General features: G+C 34.0%; 2 protein-coding genes across 2 annotated transcripts in view; both read right to left on the bottom strand.

Annotated features, from left to right (window-relative positions):
* The window catches only part of LOC135142820 (protein O-mannosyl-transferase TMTC1-like), a 489367-nt gene that overhangs the window by 446137 nt on the left and 15937 nt on the right, over positions 1-27293 (bottom strand). The window lies entirely within an intron of this gene.
* On the bottom strand, positions 10496-11293 carry LOC135142821 (larval cuticle protein A2B-like). Its single transcript, XM_064074591.1, has 2 exons — positions 10978-11293; positions 10496-10923 (listed from the first exon to the last, which is right to left on the bottom strand). The coding sequence occupies exons 1-2, from the start codon at positions 10987-10989 to the stop codon at positions 10567-10569; spliced, it is 369 nt and encodes a 122-aa protein (XP_063930661.1). The 5' UTR covers positions 10990-11293; the 3' UTR covers positions 10496-10566.

The following is a 27293-nucleotide window of genomic DNA, read 5'->3' as shown; positions in this document are numbered from 1 at the left end:
AAATCAAAAAAACCAAAAATCTAAAAATCCAAAATTGAAAAAATTTCAGCAGAAAAATCGAAAAATTGGAGGATCAAAAACTGAAAATTAGATAAATTGAAAAATCGAAGATTCAAATAATTGGAAAATCCAAAAATCCAAAATCTGAAAAATCGAAAAACCGAATAATCAAAAAACTGAAACATCAAGAAAGCGAAATATGAAAAGATCAAGAAATCAAGAAATCGAAATATTTTGTCCAAACCAGAAACCAAAAATTGAGAACTTCAAAAATTTTAAATTTTAAAAAATAAAAATAATGAAACTGAACAATCGAATAATCGAAAAATTGTACAATCGCAAAATCAAACATCAATAAAACCAAAAATCGCAAAATAAAAAATTTAAAGATTAAATCGAAAGATTAAAAAATCCAAAAAACAGAAAATCGACAAATCGAAAAACTGAACAATCGAAAAATTGAACCATCAAAAAGTCGAAAAATTTAAAATCGAAAAATCTAAAATTAAAAAAATCGAAAAATTAAAAAATCGAGAAATGGAAAACCAAAAATTTTAAAATTCAAAAAATTGAAATATCGAAAAATCGGCAAACCGAAAACTTAAAAACGCCAAAAATTAAAAATTTGAAAAAATGGATAAATTTAAATATCGAAAAATCGAAAGATCGAGAAATCGAATCAAAATCTGAATAATCTAAAATTAAAAATTTCGAAACATTGAACCATCAAAAAGTCGAAAAATTTAAAATCGAAAAATCTAATATTTAAAAAATCGAAAAATTAAAAAATCGAAAAATCGAAAAATTTAAAACCAAAAATTTTAAAATTCAAAAAATTGAAATATCGAAAAATCGACAAATCGAAAACTGAAAATTTGAAAAGTGGAAAAATTTAAATATCGAAAAAGTGAAGAATCAATGAAATTGTAGAACTGAAATATCGGAAAATCCAGAAATCGAAAAATTGAAAAGCCGAAAAGTTGCGAAATCAAAAAATTATTATACAATTTCGATTTTTTTTCAAAAATATTAATGTCTAGGATAAAAATTCAACATTTAAAAAACATTTATTACACAAAATTCTAATTTAACATCATCAATGATTCCGATAATCTTAAAACATTTACAGATTTCAAAGCATTAAAAACTCAACACGGATTCATAAACTACAAGTACAAGACTACGTTATTTTATGGTTAGCGTTTCACTCCCTACGTGTTATTCAGATAGACAGACAGGCCGAAACGAGATACCTACTTTTTCGTACTCTAGGGATAATGAAACGTGGAGAAAACATGGCCAAATGAGGTTTTCTTCATAAAATTTTGTGTTGCTAGAATTTGTCAGAGGACTATCACGGACTCGCATTTGGTGGCGTGGTGAACATCTGGTTATAAAACAAACGTTGCTGAAATATATAACTCAGAGTAAAAGTCATCAAAAACAAAGAATTATTACGACTTAATAAAACTTTTATATGGTTAAGACGACATTTTATTGTAATTTTTTTTTTAATAACGGGAGTAAAAACACAGTTGTCTGGCCGCAATAAAAATTATTTCAAAAATCTCCCCGTCATAATGTGGCCGGCAGTAAAACACGAGTAAATTTTGTATTAGTTAAATAGCTTTCGCGCCCGGACTGAATAATTCAGGTTGTATTTTCCTAGTTTTCCTAAGCCGTTTTTGTCTGAATTTAATGATGAATTTACTCGTCCCGACGCGCCCGCCCTTATCTCGCCGACATAAAAGAGCCAGGTTCATTAATTATTTTGTTTAACTTTAAAAAGCTTAAGGTTTTACTGTTGTTATTTTTTTATGGAACAAGTTTGAGTTCTCAAATTTAATGTGAATGCCTTATTTATAATTAATTTTAAAAGTCTCCCTCGCGCTACCCTAATTAATTCGCGAGCACTTTTGTTTAGGGAACTTAACAACACTCGTTAATATTATTCATCCTCTGGATCTCAACCTTAACGCAAAACCGGTAAATACCTACGAAACTACGCAGTTCATTACCTGTAAAGGATGACTTACTCGGGGGATTCATACCGCAGCATATGTTTCCATAATTTACACGAAGATTTCCCGGGAGAGTGGAATTATTATAATTTGCACTGTTAAAACATGATGTCTCAATTTGAGGCACGATTCATTATTTAAAATCAGGGCACGGGAAGTTCGTGATTCCACATAAAGTAAAACAAAAAGAGAACTCCTTCGAGCGGGAAATGGTTATTCATCAGGGATAGTTCTTGAGCGTTCCGTTGTCTTGATTAATACATAAAGTGTCAAACCCATTCTCAGCCGACAGTCTTTGTCTAATTCTGTCATAATAAAAAGCAGAAAATAGTTTTTTAAAAAACTACTTCTGGAAGCAAAGGTGGGTTTCTTATACGTATTTAATTCCCTCGCTCTCGTTTAACTCTTAGCTGTCGAACGCACAACATATTCCAAATTGAATTTCGGCGAAACTAACGCCGCCCCTCCTTGCCGTTTATTTAAGAATCTGCATCAGATTAAGCCGCCGCGATCCTCCACTCTCCCCTAAGCCTGTAAGGAAGTCGTGATCGCTCTCGAATTCGCCATCTCTTCCCCAAATGGGGTGTTATTTAGTTCAGAAGGGACCGAACGGGCCAGCATCATATGTGAAATACAATTTCTTTTTGAGAAGTTGTTTGTTTATGTCTTCTTGCCGGGACGTGACATAAATACGAGCTCGCGCCGCCCCGCTGCCGGAGACAACCATGAAAGGAACATTTCTTTAATCACGAAATCTTTCCATTCCGTCGTGTGTCAAATTAGCGCTTGCGGAAAATTTCGTAAATGCTTCAAAGGAATTTCGCAACCATGAAGAGGACGTCTAATTGCTAATAGAATTTTCAAAGGCGTTTACATTACCGAACTGATGTTTAATTCCCTTTATGCTTAATTCTTTCACAGGGCGGAGAAACAAACATAAAACGAAGTATGCGGCGCAGGGGCGGCGCCGCCCGAAAAGTGCAACGACGCTTTTCAATTAAAACCGAAGCCCCAGTTTAAAATCGAAAGAAAACTATTTTAAATTCTTTTAGGGCATCGTCTAGGGTCGAGTGTATCCTATTCTTGAGAGCCGGGATGCGGCAACTGTTTAAATTATGTACGTCGATTGAGGGTCCGCTTCCGGGCCCGTTACGGTCCTGCGTCCAGCTTCGTTACTTAGCCGAAACACCCCCAACAACGCCATAATTTGGGTCGAAGCTCGTCAGGGCATGAACTCGCGAGCAGAAAGTAGCGGTGCAATATTCATGAGGTTCTTTCGTCGAAGAAATTCCGGCTGGTTTGGCGCCTCCTCAATTACCATTCAATCATCTCCGCACGAAACAATAATTCGTCGAAACGAGCAAGGTGGAAATTGGCAACAGAGAGCTTATAGGTTTTTTACGTGAGACGGAAAAGTGGTGCGTGCGCCCGAAAGAAGTGAAGAGTTATTTGTGCGTCCAAGTGAAAGAAGATTGCGGCGTTTTGATTGTACACATACTCCGTTCGCCGGCAGAGAAAATTTTAAATTAGAGATACGGGGACGGATCGATGGCGCACACCTGGTACAAAGGCCATCCGAACTAAATTTACATGTTTCCAATAATAGTAAATCACGTCGCATCGCACTCCTTACGTTATCTTTATGCCGGGGACCCACTTGTGGGTTTATTTCGCGTCTCTCTCGCACGCTGGAAGCGAAAGCTCTTTAAAGCTCGAGTTGATAACGGACGACGAGGAAATTCCGTGATGCGATGAAAAGTGCACGCTCCAACGGAATGCATCTTGTGTGCATATTTTGCATTTTTTGAGCTTTTTTGCATAATTTGAAAAAAGCGCATTTCTCCACATATGTTTGAACTTTCAGAGAAAACAACTAGTTATTCTTCTTCAACTGACTCTTGTTTCAAAGCTGTTAACGTCAAAAATTTTCAAAAATTTGGAACTATTTTCAACTTTAAACCACCTACTAGGATAAGACTTATTTTAGACAGAGTTTTATAATAATAAGCGTGTACTAGCCCCGCCCACCCACCCTCTAATTAAATGTCACTAATTTTCCACTAATATTCCTGTTAACATAATTCGACGCATTTTGACATAATTTATGATACATTTTGATTTTAATACAGACATTATTATTTAAATAAATTGTACTAGTAACAAATATTTAATATGACAGGGACCTTCAAAATATTGTCAATGTGAGATTTTTAAAAAAATTCTGTAATGTTTAACACACCAAAAACAGGAAAAAATCGAAACAATGGTGATTTTTTTTACAATATCTCTGTTACATTTTTTTGTTGATTGAACATAAAAAAACTGCAGTTTGATCTAGGTCATATCATTCTATCATAGAAAATAGGAAAATATTGTTATACCTCTTTCGCAACTGCAAATATTTCACCACTATCCAAATAGAGAGCAGGTTGGTGGGATATTGCCTGCTAAAATAAAGACTAATTTTGGAAAATGGCATATCCTCTAATTAAATAGAGGGTGGGTGGGCGGGGCTAGTACTTGTTAGGATAAAACTGAAAAATAATAAGAGTAGTCACTAGGTTGAAGATGGGGTGGGTGGGCGGGGCTACCATCTACTAAGATAAAACTGATTTTAGACAGTCTTATAAGCAAGCCCGCCCACTCACCCCCTCTCCAACCTAGTAACTACTGTTATTATTTTTCAGTCTTATCTTAATAAGTACTAGTCACTTCAATTGCTTGCCTAAAAGGAACAAAGGCTCTATGAATCAAGTGTTGTAAATCACCACTACTATAACCCTGATTATTTTATTTGTATTTTTCTAAGGTCGTTTCTACTTCCTGGGCGTAAACTAAACAAGTATTGTAATAAGGCTTATGGTGGATTGTTAATTTCATGTTTTCTGGATGTTTCATGGCCCTACGAATTAAAAAAAATCAGTTTCACAAAATTAAATTTTAGAATGTATGTATTTTTTAAAGAATATGAAGCAATCGCTGGACTTCGTGGTGTTATATTATTGAAAGAATGAAAAAAAAAACAACTTGAGAACTTCCAACTGACAACTCCATGAAATCTTGGCAAGAACTAGCCCCGCCCACCCACCCTTTATTTTCTTAGAGAGTAGGTCTTCGCCAAAATCAGTCATCATGGCAAGTACTAGCCGCCCTTTATTTTCTTACCGAGTAAGTCCTTTATCAAAATCGGTCTTATCTTGGCAAGTACTAGCCCCGCCCATCCGCCCTTTATTTTCTCAGAAAGTATGCCATTTGACAGCATCTGTCTTATCTTAGCAAATAGTTATCCCGCCCATCCTTCCTTTATTTTCTTAAAGAGTAGGTCCTTTGCCAAAATCAGTCTTATCATGACAAGTACTAGCCCCGCCCACCGCCCATTGTTTTCTTAGAAAATAGGTCCTTTGCCAAAACCAGTCTTATATTGGCAAGTTCTAGCCCCGCCCACCCGCCCTGTACTTTCTTAGGGCTTTCCAAGAATCTTGAGTCCCCAGTGACATACTTTTAAAAAATGGAAGAATCTCGCAAGTCCACAAGATTTTCCTTTATTTCCTTCTCTCTTCTTTATTTTCTTTCTTTCTTTCTTTCTTTCTTTCTTTCTTTCTTTCTTTCTTTCTTTCTTTCTTTCTTTCTTTCTTTCTTTCTTTCTTTCTTTCTTTCTTTCTTTCTTTCTATCTTTCTTTCTTTCTTTCTTTCTTTCTTTCTTTCTTTCTTTCTTTATACATTCCTTTGTTTCCTTGTTCCTTTCTTCCCTTCTTTCCTTCCTTCCTTCTTTCCTTGCTTCTTTCTTTCATTCTTTCCTTCTTTATTTCTTTCTTCCTCAACGTCTCCTAGTGTTTCTTTTTTAAAAAATGTAAATAATTTCGAAGGTCCCTTGTGTTTTTTAGACTTTGAAAGAATCTAGGGGTTCCTTAGTATTTTTCTTTTTCAAAGGATGTGAAAAAGTCTCTAGAACCCCTTGTGTTTTCATTTTGAAAGAGTTTGAAAAAAGAATTTTGAGCCTCTAGTGTCTTAGTTAAAAATAAGTGAAAGGATCTAGCAGGTCTCCACAGTCATTCTTTTTTCCTGTCTCTCTTTCTTTTCTTCCTTATTTCTTTCCTTCTTTTTCCTTCCTTCTATCTTTTCTTCTTTCTTTCCTTCGTTCCATCTGCATTTCCTTCTTTTACCTTTCCTTCTTTCTTTTTACCTTTCTTTCTTCATCACCATCCCCTAATTTGTTTCTCTTTTAAAGATTTAAAGAATGTGAAGGATTTTAGAACCGTCTCCAATTTTCTTTAAAGATTTTGAAGAATCTTGGAAGCTCCTTGGTATTTTTCTTTTTCAAAGGATGTAAAAAATCCTCTATAATCCCTTGGGTTTTCATTTTGTAAGAATTTAAAAAATCTTGGAAACTTCTGGTGTTTTGTTTTTGAAAAAATTTGAATGATTCTCGGGAGCACTTTCTATTCTTTTTAAGATTTTGAAAGTATCTTGGGATCCATATTTTTTAAAGAATATGACAAATTCTCTCTCCACGGTCTTTCTTTCTTTCTACGTATCTTTCTTTTCTTCCTTATTTCTTTCTTTCTTTCTTTCTTTCCTCTTTCCTCCTCTTTTTCATTATTTCTTTCTTACTTCTTTCTTTGGTCCCTTCCTTCTCTCCTTCCTTCTTCCTTCCTTCCTTCTTTTATCCTTCCTTCTTTCCTTCTTTCTTCCTATCTTTCTTTCTTCATCACCATCCCCTAATGTGTTTCTTTTTTAGAGAATGTCAAGGATTTTGGAGGCCTCTTATATTTTATTTTTGAAAGAATCTCGGGGGCACCTTGTGTTTTTTTAAGGTTTTGGAGAATCTTGGGAGCTCCTTAGTATTTTTCTTTTTCAAAGGATGTAAAAATTCTCCATAACCCCTTGGATTTTCATTTTGTAAGAATTTAAAAAATCTTGGAAACTGTTTTGTTTTGTTTTTGAAAAAAATTGAAAGATTCTCGAGAGCACTTCCTATTCTTTTTAAGATTTTGAAACCATCTTGGGATGCATCTTTTTTAAAGAATATGACAAATTCTCTCTCCATGGTCGTTCTTTCTTTCTGCCTGTCTTTCTTTCCTTTCTTATTTCTTTCCTTCTTTCTATTCTTCTTTCTTTTCTTCTTTCTTTCCTTCCTTTTTTCTTCCTTCTTTTCTTCCTTCTTCTTTTCCTTCTTTCTTTCCTCCCTTTTTTTTTCATTAAATCTTTTATTCTTTCTTTCTTTCCTTCGCTCCATCTTCATTTTCTTCTTTTATCTTTTCTTCTTTCTTTCTACCTTTCTTTCTTCATCGCCATCCCCTAATGTGTTTCTTTTTTAAAGAATAAATATCAAGGATTTTGGAGGCCTTTTATATTTTATTTTTGAAAGAATCTCGGGGGCACCTTGTTTTTTTTAAGATTTTGAAGAATCTTGGGAGCTCCTTAGTATTTTTGTTTTTCAAAGGATGTAAAAGATCCTCTATAACCCCTTGAGTTTTCATTTTGTAATAATTTAAAAAAATCTTGGAAACTTCTGGTGTTTTGTTTTTGAAAAAATTTGAAACATTCTCGGGAGCACTTTCTAATCTTTTTAAGATTTTGAAAGTATCTTGGGATCCATGTTTTTTAAAGACTATGACAAATTCTCTCTCCACGGTCTTTCTTTCTTTCTACGTATCTTTCTTTTCTTCCTTATTTCTTTCTTTTTCCTTCTTTATTTCTTTCTTTCTTTCTTTCCTCCTTCCTCCTTTTTCTCATTATTTCTTTCTTACTTCTTTCTTTGGTACCTTCCTTCTCTCCTTCCTTCTTCCTTCCTTCTTTCTTTCCTTCGTTCCATATTCATTTCCTTCTTTTATCCTTCCTTCTTTCCTTCTTTCTTCCTATCATTCTTTCTTCATCACCATCCCCTAATGTGTTTCCTTTTTAGAGAATGTCAAGGATTTTGAAGGCCTCTTATATTTTATTTTTGAAAGAATCTCGGGGGCACCTTGTGTTTTTTTAAGGTTTTGGAGAATCTTGGGAGCTCCTTAGTATTTTTCTTTTTCAAAGGATGTAAAAAATTCTCCATAACCCTTTGGATTTTCATTTTGTAAGAATTTAAAAAATCTTGGAAACTTTGGTGTTTTGTTTTTGAAAAAATTTGAAAGATTCTCGAGAGCACTTTATATTCTTTTTAAGACTTTGGGGCCAATTCCAAGTTGGTGGCGCAAGTCACTGGTGCAGCGCAACTTTATAATGCTAATTTGGGTATCAAATGCTGGTTGCTAGGGGTGACGGAATAAACAAGCGCAATTTTTCGAGATAAATTGCGCCAACTTGCACTGCCTACTAGAGGTGCCGCAACTCCATGGTGCAAATTTCAATGGAAAGTTCGACAAAACTGCGTTTGTTGATTCCGTCACCCCTAGCAACCAGCATTTGATACCCAAGTTAGCATTATAAAGTTGCGCTGCACCAGTGACTTGCGCCACCAACTTGGAATTGGCCCCTTTGAAAACATCTTGGGATGCATCTTTTTTAAAGAATATGAGAAATTCTCTCTCCACGGTCTTTCTTTCTTTCTGCCTATCTTTCTTTCCTTTCTTATTTCTTTCCTTCTTTCTTTTCTTCTTCCTTTCCTTCCTTCTTTCCTTCGTTTTTTCCTTCCTTCTTCTTTTCCTTCTTTCTTTCCTTCCTTTTTTTTCATTAAATCTTTTATTCTTTCTTTCTTTCCTTCGCTTCATCTTCATTTTCTTCTTTTATCTTTTCTTCTTTCTTTCTTCATCGCCACTCCCTAATGTGTTTCTTTTTTAAAGAATAAATATCAAGGATTTTGGAGGCCTCTTGTGTTTTATTTTTGAAAGAATCTCGAGGGCACCTTGTGTTTTTTTTTTAAGATTTTGAAGAATCTTGGGAGCTCCTTAGTGTTTTTCTTTTTCAAAGGATGTAAAAGATTCTCTACAACCCCTTGAATTTTCATTTTGTAAGAATTTAAAAAAAATTTTAAAACTTCTGGTGTTTTGTTTTTGAAAAAATTTATAAGATTCTCGGGAGCGCTTTCTATTTTTTTTAAGACTTTGAAAGCATCTTGGGATCCATCTTTTTTAAAGAGTATGACAAATTCTCGGGAGCTCCTTGTGTTTTGATTTTAAAAGATCATCTGTGTCTTAACTTTGAAAAAGATTGAAAAAATCTTGAGGAATTGTAAGATCTTTCTTTTTTAAAGAATGTAAAAGAATCTTGGGGTTCCCTAGTGTGTTTCTTTGTTGAAGAATGGAAAGAGTTTCGGCAGTCCTTAGTATTTTTTTTTTTTTAATATAAAGAGTTATGTTTTTTAAATTTTGAAAGAATCTTGGGGGGGCTCCTTAATATTTTTTCTTTTTCAAAGGAAACGGAAGATTCTCTGGAACCCGTTGTGTTTGAAAGAGTTTGAAAGAATGTTGAACCCCTAGTCTCTTTCTTTCCTTCTTTTTTTTTTCTTTCGTTGTTTCCCTCTTTCCTTCTTTCCTTCTCTCCTTCTTTTGTGTTTCTTTTTCAAGGAATGTAAAAGATTTTGGAGGCCCCTTGTTTTATTTCTGAAAGAATCTCGGGGCACCTTTTGTTATTTTAAGACTGAAAAAACTTGTCGACTTAGTATTTTTTCTTTTCGAAGGATGTGAAAGATTCTCTGGAATCCTGTGTGTTTTCATTTGGAAGGGGTTTAAAAAAATATTGAGGCCTCTTATTCTCTTATTTTTGAAAGATTTTCGGGAGTCTTTTGCTTTGATTTTGAAAATGTTTAAAAGAAACTTGGAGACCTCTGGTATTTTTCTTTTTTAAAAATTGTTAAAGATCTTGAGGCCCTCTAGTGTGTTCCTTTTGAAAAAACGTAAAAGAATTCCGGAGGCCCCTTGTGTTTTATTTTTAAAGAGTTTGAAAAAATCTCGGCTGAATGTTGTGGTCTTTTAACACGTTGAAAGAATCTTGAGGAGTCCTTAGTATTATCTTTCATTTATTAAAGGATGTGAAAGATTCTCTGTAGCCCCTTGTGTTTTGATTTTGAAAGAGTTTGAAAGAATTTTGGAATTCTTTCTGAAAACATGAACCGCAAGCGATGAGCCTTTGTGGCTTATTTTTACAAGAATTTGAAAGAATCTCGAGGGCAACTTGTGTTTTTTAAGACTTTAGTGTCTTTCTGTTTTAAATAACGTTGGAAAATTTTGGGGGCACTTTGTATTTTGATTTTGAAAGACCATGAAAGAATCTTGGTGATCTTTAGTTTCTTTATTACAATAACTTTCATTACAAAAAAATAAACTCCGCAGACACAAATTTTACAAATTTTCTAAAAAATAATTAAACTTGGTTTCCTGTACTGAACCGGGGCTAAGGGAAATCCTGACTAAATAACTTTAGACAAATTTTTACATTCCAAATTTCGGGGCTTACTTGTGCTTCAGAAGCGAGGCAAGTTCTTCTAAAGAAATAACGAACTTTGTAATTTCGCGTAAAAGAGTTCAAAAACAAAACAAAAAAAATACTATCCATCAGGTATTACTTTATTTTTCTAAATAAATAAAAAATTATGTACAATAATCACTTCCACGCCTTAAAAGTGCGCAAGTTTAGCGACGGGGGCGGCGTGCACCAGAGGCTCCTTGTGCACGACAGCGTTGAAACCGTTAACGGGATCGGCGGTGTACTCTACAGTACGCCTGGTGCCGTCGGGGTCCACCAACGAGTAGCTACCCTGGACGACATCCCCGGAGCGGTTCTCGATCTGGCTCTTGGAGTCGCCGGTCAGACCGTCCTGCACGTCGTATCCGTACTGGTACTGTGGGTGCGGGTCGTACTCGTCGGCGACCACCGTCTTGGCGACGGCCACGGGGGCGGCGGCGTACGAGGCCACGGGGGCGCCGATGAGGCCGGCGTTGGCGACGGCCACGAAAGCGGCCAGAACTACGAGCTAAGTAATTGTTTGGTTAGTGTTTGGATTAATTTCGGCGTTCGCCGTGTTTACCTTGAATGCCATGTTGCTTCTGTTGGGATCGAGTGAATTATGCTTTTGGATTAAAATTGTCGTCTTTTTATACCCGGCACGGGTTCGGGGCGAAGCCGGGAGTTACACAATGACTACGCCTTTGCTAAGGTCAATAGTTATTTTGCGGATACCAGTTTGTCGGCGTTACTTCAGCGACAAGCGGGTTTCAAAAGTGGTACAGTTAACCTGCATTGGAGCGGGTCGGTGTAATGTGCGGTGTGGGTGGACATGCTTAGGGGGCGTGGCACTGGACACGGATGATTGATGAAATATTATTATATACAGGTTTTCACCTGCAATTTTTTCAAAAATCCCAAAAGCTACACGGACGATTATTATTTGAAATTTGAAATTAAACTCCACGAATTAACACAGCGTTGATATTAATTTTCGTGCACGCCATCCGAACGTTCACCCTTAAGCAATAAATAAATTGAGGAATTTTGCGTAAAAGCCGTAATGTGCTGGTAAATGTGGTGTTCCAGGCGCCGCTAAAAGCCCTGCAGTTTCACCTGCACGCTCGTAAAGCCGGATCTGCATTCCGCCCGAACCTGGCCTCATCAAAAAATCTAAAATCCGGCCCTTCCGGCATTGTCTTCGCTCGTTATTTCCCGTCTACTTCGCCCTCGAAATAACAATCACGCCTTCGTTAACCGGATATACTCATAAAGTCAAATTAATTTCCCCATTTCTCGCCGACTCATAATCTGTCTCGAAAAAGTACGATCCCGTTCAAGTTTAGCAATATCGAAATTATTTCGGAGGAGCTTAAACGATCATCAAGGAGAGCTTACGCCGGAGATACCTACCTGCCAGCTTTTTGGTAAGCAATCTACTCTGTTTGCGATAAACTTTCAAACTTACAAGCTGCCAATAAAATTTCCAAGAAGATCGATCGGAGGCGAAAACTTCGCCGGGAACGACATCGACGAGATAATTAGGAATTATTGCCGGGAATTATACGGCCATTTTAGTAATTACTATAATACGCCGCGAAAATTTAACTCGGAATCACGTCGGAATTTTTTTAATTAATAAGGGTCCCAGTTGTTCGCGCGAACAAATTGGGTCGCTTAACAACACATTTGGGAAATAGGTTCGTCGGAGATGTAATTTTCCAATGCTCCCGGAAATCTTGTTTAAGAAACTACTTATTTTATTTATGCAGGGGAAAGATTGCGGCGCGGCTTACACACAAGAGAAACCGCCAGCAGTTAATTTTTACTAGTTTTAACTCCATCGTGGTTTATAACGAAAAACCATCAAGAAGAGAGGAAGAGAAAGGAATGGGAGGACAGTACTAAGGTTTTTTTGTATGATTTCCTTTTTAATTTTCTGAGAACGGAATAATTTTAATTGAATTTATTGGAGATCAAGTTTTTTCTGATATATGTCGGGCCCAATCAAATCAGATTGGGTCAGGTTGGATTGGATCAGCATAAGTTAGGTCGGCTTGGGTTAGATCAAGTCAGATCGGGGCGGGCCAAATTAAATCAGATTAGGTTAAGTCAAACCAGGTCAAGTCAGAACAAGTCAAATCAGGTCGGGAAAGAGCAAGTCAGGTCAGATTAATTTCAGTGCTTGCAATCAGATCAGATCAGGCTGGGTCGGGTCCAATCAAATCAGATTGGGTCAGGTCAAGTCAGGCCAGATTGGGTTGGAGCAGCACAAGTTGGGTCAGGTTGGGTCAGATCAAATCAGGTCAGGAATAATAAGTCATTTCAGGTTAAGTCAGACCATATCAAGTCTATTATTATTTGTTTAGAAGAGCGCATTTTTTGTGCACGACATCGAATCCAACCTTGACTTTCCGCACACGTAATTTTCATCGCAGACCTCGACACTGACTCAAATCCATAAACTTGACGTCAACACACACTTATTAAAATTCCAAATTTTGTAAAATTGCTAATTACCGCCAAGGGGTCTATCGCGGAGCGTTTTCACCCCGACTCTAATTAAAAAAAGAACAACAAAAGTATATTTAATTCCAGGCTAGCCTCATTTACATCGACCAAAACAACATGCACTATAATTATATTTTCACAGGGCGCCATGCAAGTTCAGCGAACTTTACAAATTATATCTTTGCATGTGCCAATTTCTCTGGAAATTAATTTCTCGTGTTCGCTTTTCAGCAGCGGAAAAACGCCGACGTGTGATATAAAGACATTAAGAAGTAGAAAAGTGGCATTTAGGTACACGTCGGTGCAGCAATTACCACTATCTTAATGGAACTGCACACAAGATAAGGAACTTGTTTTCGCACCGCTTAATTAAAACGCGAGCTGCTTTCTTAGTACAATTTATTCCCGATATTTCGAAAATTCAAAAATGTGACGTTACTTGTGATCGTGTTTGCAGCCGCCCCCGTCATTAGTGCAACGCCGCCACTCTCCGCCGGCCGACCCGCCATTAATTTTCATCGCTTGTAAAAGCCGTCTGCGAATTAAAGAAAAACGCTTTCTATGCAAACGAAGCGATAATAAAGCCTTATTGTCTGCTATTGCTTTTAGATATTCCGAAAAGCCTAAACGCATAAAAATTTAATCGCGTTTTTACGCGGAGCCGGTTATTTTAAATTTGTGTCCATTAAAAGCAACAGAATTTAAGCCTCATATTTGGGTTTTCGGCGAAGAAGGGAGGCGTATATAAAGTTTTAAACAGCATTAAAAACTTCTCTGTAAAAGGCAAATTAAAATACTTATTGAAACTTATTAAAATTCCCGTGACCTCACGTTCTTAATTCGGGCTTGTTTGTCGCTTATGGAAATTTCGTTAGAGCGTCGCGGATAATTATTAATCGGCTGGCGGAGATTAGAACAATCGCGAAATTAGGCGCGACGTTGCGTAACGAGTTACTTTTATTGCTGGTTTATTTATCTGATTTGAATAAAAAATCTCGTCGGGATGTAGGTCAGGCCGGACCGCTTCCACCGGCCGTGTCACAATCGCCGGTTTAATTGTAACGCGTTTTTTAAAGAGTTGACAAGTGATTCGGCGAATTTAAATAACCCAATGGAAAATTGCTTAATTTCGTTGCGAAGAGGAACCGTGAAAATTGCCTGTGTGCGTCGTTACCGCAGGTGAGTGCCAATTTAACATGTTAAACAAATTAGAATAAGTATTATAAACTTGTCACCATAAAATGACCGCCTTTCACAATCCATCATAATTTTCTGGTTAGTTCAGGTGCTACTATTAATGAACTTAACAAAATTCAGTGTTAAGCAAAAAAATTCAGTTTATTATGGTAGTCCTACTTCGATACAATCTAACATTCTAATGCGAGTATTTACATTACAGGAATACACACAGTTAAAATAAATATTAAAAATCAAACACTATTTCCGACATCATTATTACATAACTGAAACTACTTATAAGTAGTTGCAATTTTTGTTTTTCTTGCGTTTGTTTCGTATTTCAATCAACAGAATTCCTAATTTACATAGTCGAGGTGGGGTAGTTGTTTACTAATTTTATTGATTAAATGATCACTCTTAAAGACTCTTAAAACTATAACAAATCTAGGAAAAATCTTGTCTCGAGCACATAAATTAAACAAACTCATCGATTTGATAACGGCAATCAAATTCGTTTTTATGGCTTCGTCGTATAGTTCGTATCTCTCTTGTAATGAGCTAAAAGTTTAATCCACCAAGCCATAAAAACATCTCATTTGAATTGGTTTTTATCTATAACAGGTTGATCTGCTTCCTAATATTACGACATTCATGTTTTTTGATATTTATGACTACTTATAAACTTGAATTTGGATCGATTTCTTCAGTAGCGATATGTTTTAATAGAAAATTGATATTTGAAGAAAAAAGTGCAGATTTCGAACCAAGAAAAATTCACGGTAATAATTTTCGTAAAAATATATTTTCCCGGATATTTAAAAAATCCAAAGGAATAGTTTCAGATTTTCCAAGCTGTGAAAATTTCCGGTCGTGATAACTCCTTTGTAAACCAATTGGACCAATTTAAGACTGTGGATAAAAATGGTGGAGGCACCGGAACAAAAATTAATTTTAAAAATTTTTAAATTTTTAATATATGTCTTACAAAACGCCCAAAAATTTCTACCTGAAATAGTATATTTTAAAAAGAGTTATACAATGCTTTAAATGTTTCGACACCTGGAATAAATCGGGCAAACAAATGAAAATATCCATTTTCAAATAAATTTTATCAAAGCAAGTAATTTTCTCAAAACCACGTTTTTGTCATTATTTGAACTAACAGATTACGAAAAAATTATAGAGTGAATAAGCACAAATTTTGGACCAAAAGAAACAACGCTTTTGCGAACAATTTAACCAAATTTAATCATTTTCGTTAAAATGTGTTTTTCGTTGTTATTTAAAAAAGAAAACAACCACAGATTCTCCAGGTTCGTAAATGTTCGACCAAAAAGGCCGATTTGAAAAATTTGGAAAATTTTTTTAAAAATTGTGGAGAGGTCGGAATGATAATTAGTTTTTCTTCTATTTCTATGTGAAATAGCATCTTTTAGAAACAGTTATATACAATTCTTTAAATATTTCGACACAATGAGAAACGATTTATTTTCGAATAAATTTTATCAAATTAAATGATTTTCACAAAACCACGTTTTGCCATCATTTAGAAAAATACTGAGAAAATAGTCAAAGATTGGCGATTTTAGAAACATTTCTAATCAGAATATCTTTATTTTTAGACCGATTTGACGAATTTTTGAAAAATGGCAAAATGGTGGAGGCGCCGGGAAAATAATTAATTTTTATCTGTATCTTTTAAGAGACCGAAATTTCAAAGTAAAATAGCATATTTTGGAAACAGTCCCACAGTATTCTAAAGATCTTTACGTCTGACTAAATAGACTAACAAACAGAAATTTTGAACTGAGAGAAACAACCCATTTTCGGGTAAATTTTATCAAACTAAATTATTTTCTCAAAACCTGGCTTTTGCTACTATTTGGAAAAATACCGACGAAGTAATCAAAAATTTGCAATTTTGGGAACATTTCTGATCAGAATCTCGTTATTTTAAGACAGAGTTGACAAATTTTTGGAAAATAAAAAATGGTGGAGGCCCCGGGACAAAATTTTTAATTTTTAATATGTCTTACAAAACGCCCAAAAATTTCTACCTGAAATAGTATATTTTAAAAAGAGTTATACAATGCTTTAAATATTTCGACACTTGGAATAAATCGGGCAAACAAATGAAAATATCCATTTTCAAATAAATTTTATCAAAGTAATTAATTTTCTCAAAGCCACGTTTTGTCATTATTTGGAAAACCACCGAGGAAATAGTTAAAAATTTGCAATTTTGCGAACATTTTAGAACAGAATATCTTTATTTTTAGACCGATTTGAGGAATTTTTGAAAAATCGACAAAAATGGTGGAGGCGCCGGGAAAATAATTATTAAGTTTTAATGTCTTTTAAGAAACTGAGAGAAATTTCAAAGGAAAATAGCATATTTCGAAAACAGTTCCACAGTTCTCTAAATATTTTGACGTCTGAATAAATTGGACAAACAAATAGAAATTTTGAACTGAGAAAAACAACCCTTTTTCGGGTAAATTTTATCAAACTAAATTACTTTCTTAAAACCACGTTTTGCCATTATTTAGAAAAAAACAGAGGTATTAATTAATCAAAGATTTGCGATTTTGCGAACATTTCTGAACAAAATACCGTTAATTTAAGACAGAGTTGACAAATTTTTGAAAAATTGATTAAAATGCTGGATGCGCCGGGACAAGAATTAATTTTTAATGTATGTGTTGAAAAATACTTAAAAATTTCTAGGTGAAATAGCATATCTTAGCAACAGTTATACAATTCTTTCAATATTTTGACATTTGAATAAATCGACCAAACAAATAAAAATTTCGAACAACGAGAAAAATCTCGTTTCCAAATAAATTTTATCAAAATAATGATTTTCCTTAAAACCACGTTTTTGCCATTATTTGGAAAAACACCGAGGAAATATTGACAAATTCGCTATTTTGCAAACATTTCTGAACAGAATATCTTTATTTTTAGACCGACTTGACAAATTTTTGAAAAATCGACAAAAATGGTGGAGGCGCCAGGAAAATTAACGTTTAATGCCTTTTAAAAAACTGAAAAAAATTTCAAAGTAAAATAGCGTATTTTAGAAACAGTTCCACAGTTCTCTAAATATTTTGACGTCTGAATAAATTGGACTAACAAATAGAAACTTTAAACTGAGAGAAACAACCCATTTTCGGGACAATTTTACCAAACTAAATAAATTTCTTAAAACCACGTTTTTGCCATTATTTTGAAAAATACCGAGGTATTAGTCTAAGATTTGCGATTTTGCAAACTTTTCTGAACATAATATCGTTATTTGAAGACACAGTTAAGAAATTTTTGAAAAAATGATTAAAATGGTGGAGGCGCCGGGACAAAAATTAATTTTTAATGTGTTTTGCAAAATACTCAAAAATTTCCACTTTAAATAGCATATTTTAGAAACGGTTATACAATTCTTTAAATATTTTGACATCTGAATAAATCGGCCAAACAAATAAAAATTTCGAACTACGAGAAAAGACTCATTTCCAAATAAATTTTATCAAACTAAATGATTTTGTCAAAACCACATTTTTGCCATTATTTGGAAAAATACCGAGAAAATATTGTCAAACTCACAATTTTGCGAACATTTCTGAACAGAATGTCGGTATTTTTAGACCGGTTTGACGAATTTTTGAAAATTGATCAAAATGGTGGAGGCGCCGGGAGAATAATTAACTTTTGATGTCTTTTAACAAACTGAAAGAAATTTCAAAGTAAAATTGCATATTTCAGAAACAGTTACACAGTTCTCTAAATATTTTGACGTCTGAATATTTTGGACAAACAAATAGAAATTTTGAACTGAGAGAAAGAACCCATTTTCGGGTAAATTTTATCAAACTAAATTATTTTCTTAAAACCACGTTTTTGCCATTATTTGGAAAAATACCGAGGAAGTAGTCAAAGATTCGGAATTTTGCGAACATTTCTGACAAGAATCTGGTTAGTTTAAGATATAATTGACAAATTTTTGGAAAATTAATAAAAATGGTCAAGGCGCCGATACAAAATTAATTTTTAATATATGTCTTGCAAAACACCCAAAAATTTCTATGTGAAATAATATATTTTAGAAACAGCCATACTATTCTATAAATACCTTGAGATCTGAATAAATTAGCCCAACGAATAAAAATTTCAATGTACGTGAAAAGACTCATTTTCAAATAAATTCCATCAAACAAAATAATTTATTCAAAACCACTATTATTTGGAAAAATACCGAGAAAATATTGACAAATTCGCGATTTTGCAAACATTTCTGAACACAATATCTTTATTTTTAGACCAATTTGACGAATTTGTGAAAAATCGACAAAAATGGAGGAAGCGCCGGGAAAATAAGTAAATTTTAATGTCTTTTAAGAAACTGAAAGAAATTTCAAAGCAAAATAGGATATTTTAGAAACATTTCCACAGTTCTCTAAATATTTTGACGTGTGAATAATTTGGACTAACAATTAGAAATTTTGAACTGCGAGAAAAAAAACCCGTTTTCGGGTCAATTTTATCAAACTAAATGATTTTCTCAAATCCACGTTTTTGCCATTATTTCGAAAATTACCGAGGTATTAGTCAATGATTTGCGGTTTCGCGAACTTTTCTGAACAGAATATCGTTATTTTAAGACACAGATGACAAATTTCTGAAAAAGTGATTAAAATGGTGGAGGCGCCAGGACAAAAATTAATTTAATGTGTGTTGCAAAATACTCAAAAATTTCTACTTGAAATAGCATATTTTAGAAACAGTTATACAATTCTTTAAATATTTTGACATCTGAATAAATCGGCTAAACAAATAAAAATTTCGAACTACGAGAAAAGACATTTTTGCTATTATTTGGAAAAATACCGAGAAAATATTGACAAATTAGCGATTTTGCAAACATTTCTGAACAGAATATCTTTATTTTTAGACCGAATTGACGAATTTTTGATAAATTGACAAAAATGGCGGAGGCGCCGGGAAAATAATTAAGTTTTAATGTTTTTTAAGAAACTGAAAAAATTTCAAAGTAAAATAGCATATTTTAAAATCATTTCCAGAGTTCTCTAAATATTTTGACGTCTGAATAAATTGGACTAACAAATAGAAATTTTGAATTGCGAGAAACAACCCATTTTTGGAGAAATTTTATGAAACTAAATGATTTTCTCAAAACCACGTTTTTCCCATTACTTGGAAAAATACCGAGGAAGTAGTCAAAGATTCGGAATTTTGCGAACATTTCTGACCAGAATATCATTATTTTAAGACAGAGTTGAAAAATTAAAAATATGATAAAAATGGTGGAGGTGCCGGGACAAAAATTAAATTTTTAATATATGTCTTGCAAAACGCAGTTATACAATTCTCTCAACATATATTTTGACATGTGAATAAATTAGCCAGACAAATAAGAATTTTGAACTACGAGGAAAAACCCATTTTCCAATTAATTTTACCAAACTCAATGAGTTTCTTAAAATCACGTTTTAGGCATTATTTGGAAAAATACAGTGGAAATAGTCAAAAGACGCGATTTTGCGAACATTTCTAACCAAAATATCGTCATTTTAAGACAGTTGACAAATTTTTAAAAAATTGATAAAAATGGTGGAGTCGCCAGGACAAAAATTAAATTTTTAATATCTTAAGGAACTGGCAGAAATTTCAAAGTGAAACAGCTTATTTGGAAACAGTTTCACGGTTCTTTAACTATTTTGATGTCTGAACAAATTAGTCAAAAAATAGATATTTTAAACTAAGTGAGTCATGATTAATTTTTAAAGCATGTTTTTAATAAATTTTCAACAAACTTCATCAGAAAAAATAAAGATATCTGAGAGTTCATAGTTTTGTCGCCATTATTTGAAAAATCACTACAAAGCAACTGCAGATTTTCGATCCTCCAAAAATTTCCAATAATATATAAATTTTGGAAAAAAGGTGGAGGCGCCGGGACAGTAATAAATATTAATTCGTCAACACAAACACCACAGATTTAGAATTTAAAATACCGGCTATTCAAACTCCGACTTAGTGTTTCCGAAGCCGGCCCTGTCCGCAACTCGACGCCCGGCTAGAGTTTCTTAAAAATAACACTCCCTCTCTTGTTGTATTAACGAAGGTACAGATTGCCATAAATTTCGGTTTTAAGTGCTCCCAGATAATAAATCTCTTGAACACAGCGTCGCCGATTATAAAATTTTTGAAGAAAGTGGAGAAATCTCAGTGTACAGATCCATTTATTACGTTTAATTTAAATTTAACTGATATTTATGATAGGGCATCTTAGCAAGTACGGCGATAATAATCCTGGGTTTTCTTCCCGGCGTTCGCAATTAATTTTAATAGCCTTGTTGTGCAGTTCAGTGACACGAGCGTGTACACAACGGAAATTAGTTTCAGTTTCACTGATAATGCCCCAACTATTCATTAAGTTCAACAGTTTGGTGGTCTGCTCCTGCTTCCGGTCTGCAGGATAGGTATTTAGTAGAGTGCATGCGGAGGGCGCAGATGTAAATATTCATCCGATGTATGGAACCGCAACCTACACAAATTACACTATACAGGTAATTAAATATGTTTTACTTGGGAGCTGCTTCGCTATAAATTGCCATACATTTTCCATTATAAGCTCGAAAATCCACTCGTAAATAACAAGAGATTTTGCCGCTAAGCCTATTGCACTGTTAATAAATTTACCAACTTGTTCAACAATCACGTCGACACTGGCGCCCGACTTGAGAAATCTGCATCCACCTTCTTCGCAACTTTGTTATTATTATATTTTTATTATTACAACTGTAGCAATTGTTGACTTGAAGCAACCACACAACTCTCGTTCAACTCAACGGACAATTTTTGAAGCACGTGTCCTAGTTGCAGCACTTGACACAATTTCGTAAGCGGGTCAGCGCAGGTGAGAGTGAACCTCGCGATGTTAACAGGCACATCGGCACTTCTCGGATAAAGGAATCTGCAAAATTCATTACTTACAAGACAAAAACAGAACTAGGGTGGGACTTAGACGGCAGCGAGAGCTTTATAATTACCTTGCTCTCATTAATAATTCAAAAGTATTGTCTGAAAACTAACAAGCTCCGCTGCAATGACAGGGGACTTTGAAACACTGTAACTCTCGGAGACAAAGCTGTCTCTTATCTTCTATGTGAGCCGGAGGACTTTCATTACATATTTACTATACCTTTTCGCGCACGTCAATTCAGAATTGCTCAGCTTGTAATTAATTATTTCCAAAAGCTTAGTCGGAAGCTCCTCAAGCAAGGAAGCAGGTCTCGACCGTCCGCTACGAAATTACAAACCAAGTTCAATATGAGGACATAAAAAATTTACTTGAACAAAGTTAAAAAATGTAGGGAGAGCTCATCCCGAGGATTTTTTTCTAAATGATCTTTCTCGTGAGTTTAGCTATTAATGAAGACAAAGATTTCGGGGAGAAGTCGCAAAATTGGATAAATGACAACGGACAGGGACGCGGCTTTGAATCAAACATGTGTTGCCGGATAACTTTCCTACACTAATGAAAAAGATAGTTACGTTAAGTTGGCGCCTTACTCGAGATACTCGTTTTAATTATTCGTATCTTGTGAAACTCTTCTTAACACATTTCCACTCAGTTTCCATCTTGTGGGTGCCGTTTCGTGTATGTTGGTCAGATTTGAACAAATTGCGCAATTAATTTCGCGATTTACTTATCTGCAACAACAAAATTCCATTATCCCCCTCAGCCGTTAAATTCCTTTATCAAATCGCTTAAAGGTCGCAACAGGAAACGAAATTTCTTTTCGTCGTTGGTGAGCATCCAAACTAACTTAGTAGAAATTTATGGGCGCTTTTAGCCTCATTTTGTTTATGTTGAGCCGAAAAATCCGTGCGTCCATAAAGGAACACACAAAAACAAAATCTGCAGTAAGACAGAGGGAGCGATCACAATTTAAACGCCAAAATGGGGTGAATATTTAAAAAAGTTTGCGCACGAGAAATTTGATTTGGGAACTTTTCATGCATATAATGTTCACTTTCCGTATGTTTTGTATTCCCATTAAAATGTCATTTCCCTAAAACATGCAATCCCGAGAGGCTGCTCTGAATGCGTGATCAATTACGGCGGATTCCCTTGCCTACAATAATGTAGCGCTGAGTTATAGACAGATTCGAGAAGAAAATTGATGTTACTCTGTGTAACCCGCAAAATGGCTTACTACATCATACGCGGTTCCTTTAGGGGGCGGCGCAGGGAGATTCGGAGCGAAGCTCGGCCCGAAATTATTTCTTCGGCTTCCGGTCCCTCGATGCGTGCGTGGCAGTCGCGAGGAGTTTTTCTTTAAATTAACGGCGAAATGAGACACAAAAGAATCGGTTTCGTGATATAATAAAACGGACAAAAATTAATTAAAGGACAAGTTAGCATTAGTTTTTCGTAGATTTGTCAAGAACAGGATTAAAAGCTTCCAATAACTGCATCCACGCTTTTTCTTTAATGTTTGCTGCACGCTAGAAGATCCTTTAGCGAACTACTTGATGACGGTATTAATAATAATGATGATGATGATGAGAAAATTGTTCTCTTTATTTGTAAACGTACATAACTTTATAATAAAAAAATTGAAACTAAAGCACACACAAGTCATATTTTTCACGAGTTTGGAGATTTTAAAGAATCATTTTAAATTTATTTATTTTTATTTTATGATTTTAAAAAAATTCGGTTTGAAATACGATTAAAAAAAATCCAAAAAATCATATTTCAATGGGTGATTCGGGAAAAATTGTGGAAGCTATCGAAGGAATGAGGCCGAAGGCAACTTCTGGGGGTCGAAATTATACAAGAAAACGTCTTTAGTTACATTTCGAAGGTAGTCGAAAGATTCCAAAAATTTCACAACGAAAAATTTTGGTTTTGAAACGTACTGATCCCAAAAATATAGCGTTCTAGGTCTGGAGACAATATTTTAAAAATATTCTGGTTGAAATACGATTTTTTTTATCCAAAAACTGTCATATTTCAAATGTACAAGAAAGTGTTGTTAGTCAAATTTGGTAAGTCGTCAAAACATTCCATTTTCGTATTGAAAATTTTGATTTTGAAGTTGTCTAACAATCGTCAAAAAATTCTTGGGTGTGGACGTCCATGTGCTGATTCTAAAAATATAACGTTCTTATGGTCCCGAAGAAGATTCAAAAAATATTCGGGTTGAATATTTTAAAAACATTCAAAAAACTCGTATTTCAATGGGCGATTTTCAAAAATCATAGGAACTGTCGTAGAATTGAGGCCAAAAGTAATTGTGGAGGTGGAAATATACAAGAAAATATCTTTAGTTAAGTTTCCAAAATTCTCATAAGGAGTACCGAAAAATTTTCGTTTTGGAAAAGTTGTCTAAAAAACCTCAAAAAATTCTGGGATTTAGATTATGAACGTGTTTCCATTCCAAATATAGCCTTCTTAAGGTCCTGGAGCAAGATTTTAAAAATATTCGGGTTGAAATGCTACTTTTTAAAAATCCAAAAAACGGTCATCTTGCAAGAAGTTATGGAAGAGCTGAGACCGAAAGTAACTTCTGGTTTCACATTGAAAAATTTTGGTTTTCAAAAAGTTGTTTCAAAATTCTCAAAAAATTCTCGGATTTAGATTTCGACGGGCTAATTCCAAAAATATAACATTTTTATGGTTCCGGGGCAAGATTTTAAAAATATTCGGGTTGAAATGCATTTTTTTATAGACAAAAAACTCTCATATTTCAATGGACGATTCTGGAAAAACTGTGGGAGCTATTGAAGAACTGAGGGTAAAAGAAATTCGAAATGTACAAGAAAATGTCTTTAATTAAGGGTCGGAGGTGATCAAAAATTTAAAAAAATTTTATATCTAAAAATTTTAGTTTCGAAAAACTTGTCTAAAATTCTCCAAAAAAAATGCGTGCTGCTTCTAAAAATATTGAGTTCTCATGGTTTCAATGCAAGATATTAAAAATATTCGGTTCAAATGCGATTTTTTTTTAGCCCAAAAATTCATAGTCCAATAGGCAATTCTGAAAAAATTTAGGAGCTATCGAAGAACTGAAGCCAAAAATAACTTCTTGAGAGCGCAATGTACAAGAAAATGTCTTAAGTTAAATTTCGGAGGTAGTTAAAAAAATTCAAAATTTTCGTAATGAAAAATTTTGGTTTTGAAAAAGGTGTCTTATCATACCTTAAAAAATTCTGAGACTTGGATTTTTACATGCTGATTCTAAAATTATACCGTTCTCATGGTCCTGGAGCAAGATTTTAAGAATAATCTGATCGAAATGTATTTTTTTTTAAATCCAAAAAATTGTTCGTTTTCAGTGGGTGATTCTAGAAAAATTATAAGAGCTATCGAAAAACTGAGGCCAAAAGTAATTTCTAAGGTTCGAAATGTACAAAAAATATGTTTTTGGTTCAGTTCAGAAGGTGGTTGAAAAATTCCAAAATTTTCACAATGAAAAATGTTGGTCTTGAAAAAGTTGCCTAAAAATTCTCAAAAAATTGTGGCATGTAGATTTTGACGAGCTAATTTCAAAAATGTAGCACTTTTATGGTTCCGAGAAAAGATTTTAAAAATATTCGTGTTGAAATGCAATTTTTTTTATAGCCAAAATTTTGTCATCTTTCAGTGGAAGATTCTAGAAAAATTGTGAGGGCTATCGAAGACCTAATGCTAAAAGTAACTTCTGGAGTTGGAAATGTCCAACAAAATGTCTTTAGTTAAGGTTCGGAGGTAATCAAAAAAATTCAAAAATTTTCGTATTGAAAAATTTTGCTTTCGAAAAGCTTGTCTAAAGTTCTCCAAAAAGTTCTGGGATTTATATTTCGACGTGCTGCTTCTAAAAATATAAGATTCTCATAGTTCCTAGGGAAGATATTAAAAATATTCGGGTTCAAATGCGATTTTTTTTATCCCAAAAATCCATATTCCAATAGGCGATTCTGAAAAAATGTAAGAGCCATCGAAGAACTGAAGCCAAAAATAACTTCTGGAGGGCGAAATGTACAAGAAAATGTGTTTAGTTAAATTTCGGAGGTGGTTAAAAATTTCAAAATTTTCGTAATGAAAAATTTTGGTTTTGAAAAAGGTGCCTTAACATTCCTCAAAAAATTCTGAGACTTGGATTTTTAGATGTTGATTCCAAAAATATAGCGTTCTCATGGTCCTGGAGCAAGATTTTAAGAATAATCTGATCGAAATGTAATTTTTTTTTAAAATCCAAAATAATGTTATTTTTCAGTGGGTGATCCTAGAAAAATTGTGGGAGCTATCGAAAAACTGAGGCGAAAAGTAACTTCTAAGGTTCGAAATGTACAAAAGATATGTTTTTGGTTGAGTTCAGAAGGTGGTTAAAAAATTCCAAAATTTTCATATTGAAAAATGTTGGTCTTGAGAAAGTTGTCTAAAAATTCTCAAAAAATTGTGGCATGTAGATTTTGACGAGCTAATTTCAAAAATGTAGCACTTTTATGGTTTCGAGACAAGATTTTAAAAATATTCGTGTTGAAATGCACATTTTTATAGCCAAAATTCTGTCATCTTTCAGTGGGGGATTCTGGAAAAATTGTGAGAGCTATCGAAGAGCTGAGGCTAAAAGTAACTTCTGGAGTTGGAAATGTACAAGAAAATGTCTTTAGATACTGTTTGGAGGTAATCAAAAAATTCAAAACTTATCGTTTTGAAAAATTTTGGTTTCGAAAAACTTGTCTAAAGTTCTCCAAAAAGTTCTGGGATTTATATTTCGACGTGCTGCTTCTAAAAATATAAGGTTCTCATGGTTCCAAGGCAAGAAATTAAAAATAATCGTGTTCAAATGCTATTTTTTTATCCCAAAAATTCATATTCCAATAGGCGATTCTAAAAAAATTTAGGAGCTATCGAAGAACTGAAGCCAAAAATAACTTCTGGAGGGGGCAATGTACAAGAAAATGTCTTGAGCTAAATTTCGGAGGTGGTTAAAAAATTTCAAAATTTTCGTAACGAAAAATTTTGGTTTTGAAAAAGGTGTCTAACATTTCTCAAAAAATTCTGGGACTTGGATTTTTACATGCTGATTCCAGAAATATAGCATTCTCATGGGCCTGGAGCAAGATTTTAAGAATAATCTGATCGAAATGTAGTTTTTTTTTAAATCCAAAAAACTGTTATTTTTCAGTGGGTTATTCTAGAAAAATCGTGAGAGCTATCGAAAAACAGAGGCCAAAAGTAACTTCTACAGTTCGAAATGTACAAAAAAAAAGGTTTTGGTTGAGTTCAGAAGATGGTTGAAAAATCCCAAAATTTTCACAATGAAAAATGTTGGTCTTGAGAAATTTGCTTAAAAATTCTCAAAAAATTGTGGCATGCAGATTTTGACGAGCTAATTTCAAAAATGTAGCACTTTTATGGTTCCGAGACAAGATTTTAAAAATATTCGTGTTGAAATGCAATTTTTTTATAGCCAAAATTCTCTGATATTTCAGTGGGCGATTCTGGAAAAACTGTTGGAGCTATAGAAGAACTGAGGCTAAAACTTACTTCTGGAGTTTAAAATGTACAAGAAAATGTCTTTCGTTAAGGTTCGGAGGTACTCAAAAAATTAAAAAATTTCGTATTGAAAAATTTTGGTTTCGAAAAACTTGTCTAAAATTCTCCAAAAAAACCTAGGATTTATATTTCGACGTGCTGCTTCTAAAAATATAAGGTTCTCATGGTTCCAAGGCAAGATACTAAAAATATTTGGGTTCAAATGCGATTTTTTTTATCCCAAAAATTCATATTCCAATAGGCGATTCTGAAAAAATTTATCTATCGAAGAACTGAAGCCAAAAATAACTTCTGAAGGGCGAAATGTACAAGAAAATGTCGTTAGTTAAATTTCGGAGGTGGGTAAAAAATTTCAAAATTTTCGTAATGAAAAATTTTGGTTTTGAAAAAGGTGTCTAACATTCCACAAAAAATTCTGAGACTTGGATTTTTACATGATGATTTCAAAAATATAGCGTTCTATGGTCCTGGAGCAAGATTTTAAGAATATTCTGATCGAAATGTAATTTTTTTAAAAATCCAAAATAATGTTATTTTTCAGTGGGTGATTCTAGAAAAATTGTGGGAGCTATCGAAAAACTGAGGCCAAAAGTAACTTCTAAGGTTCGAAATGTACAAAAGAAATGTTTTTGGTT

This window comes from Zophobas morio, unplaced genomic scaffold (assembly GCF_036711695.1).
Source record: "Zophobas morio isolate AGI-343-1 ecotype UQ-CSIRO unplaced genomic scaffold, CSIRO_AGI_Zmor_V1 ptg000054l, whole genome shotgun sequence".
Taxonomy (NCBI): domain Eukaryota; kingdom Metazoa; phylum Arthropoda; class Insecta; order Coleoptera; family Tenebrionidae; genus Zophobas; species Zophobas morio.
This window is presented reverse-complemented; position numbering and strand designations above follow the sequence as displayed.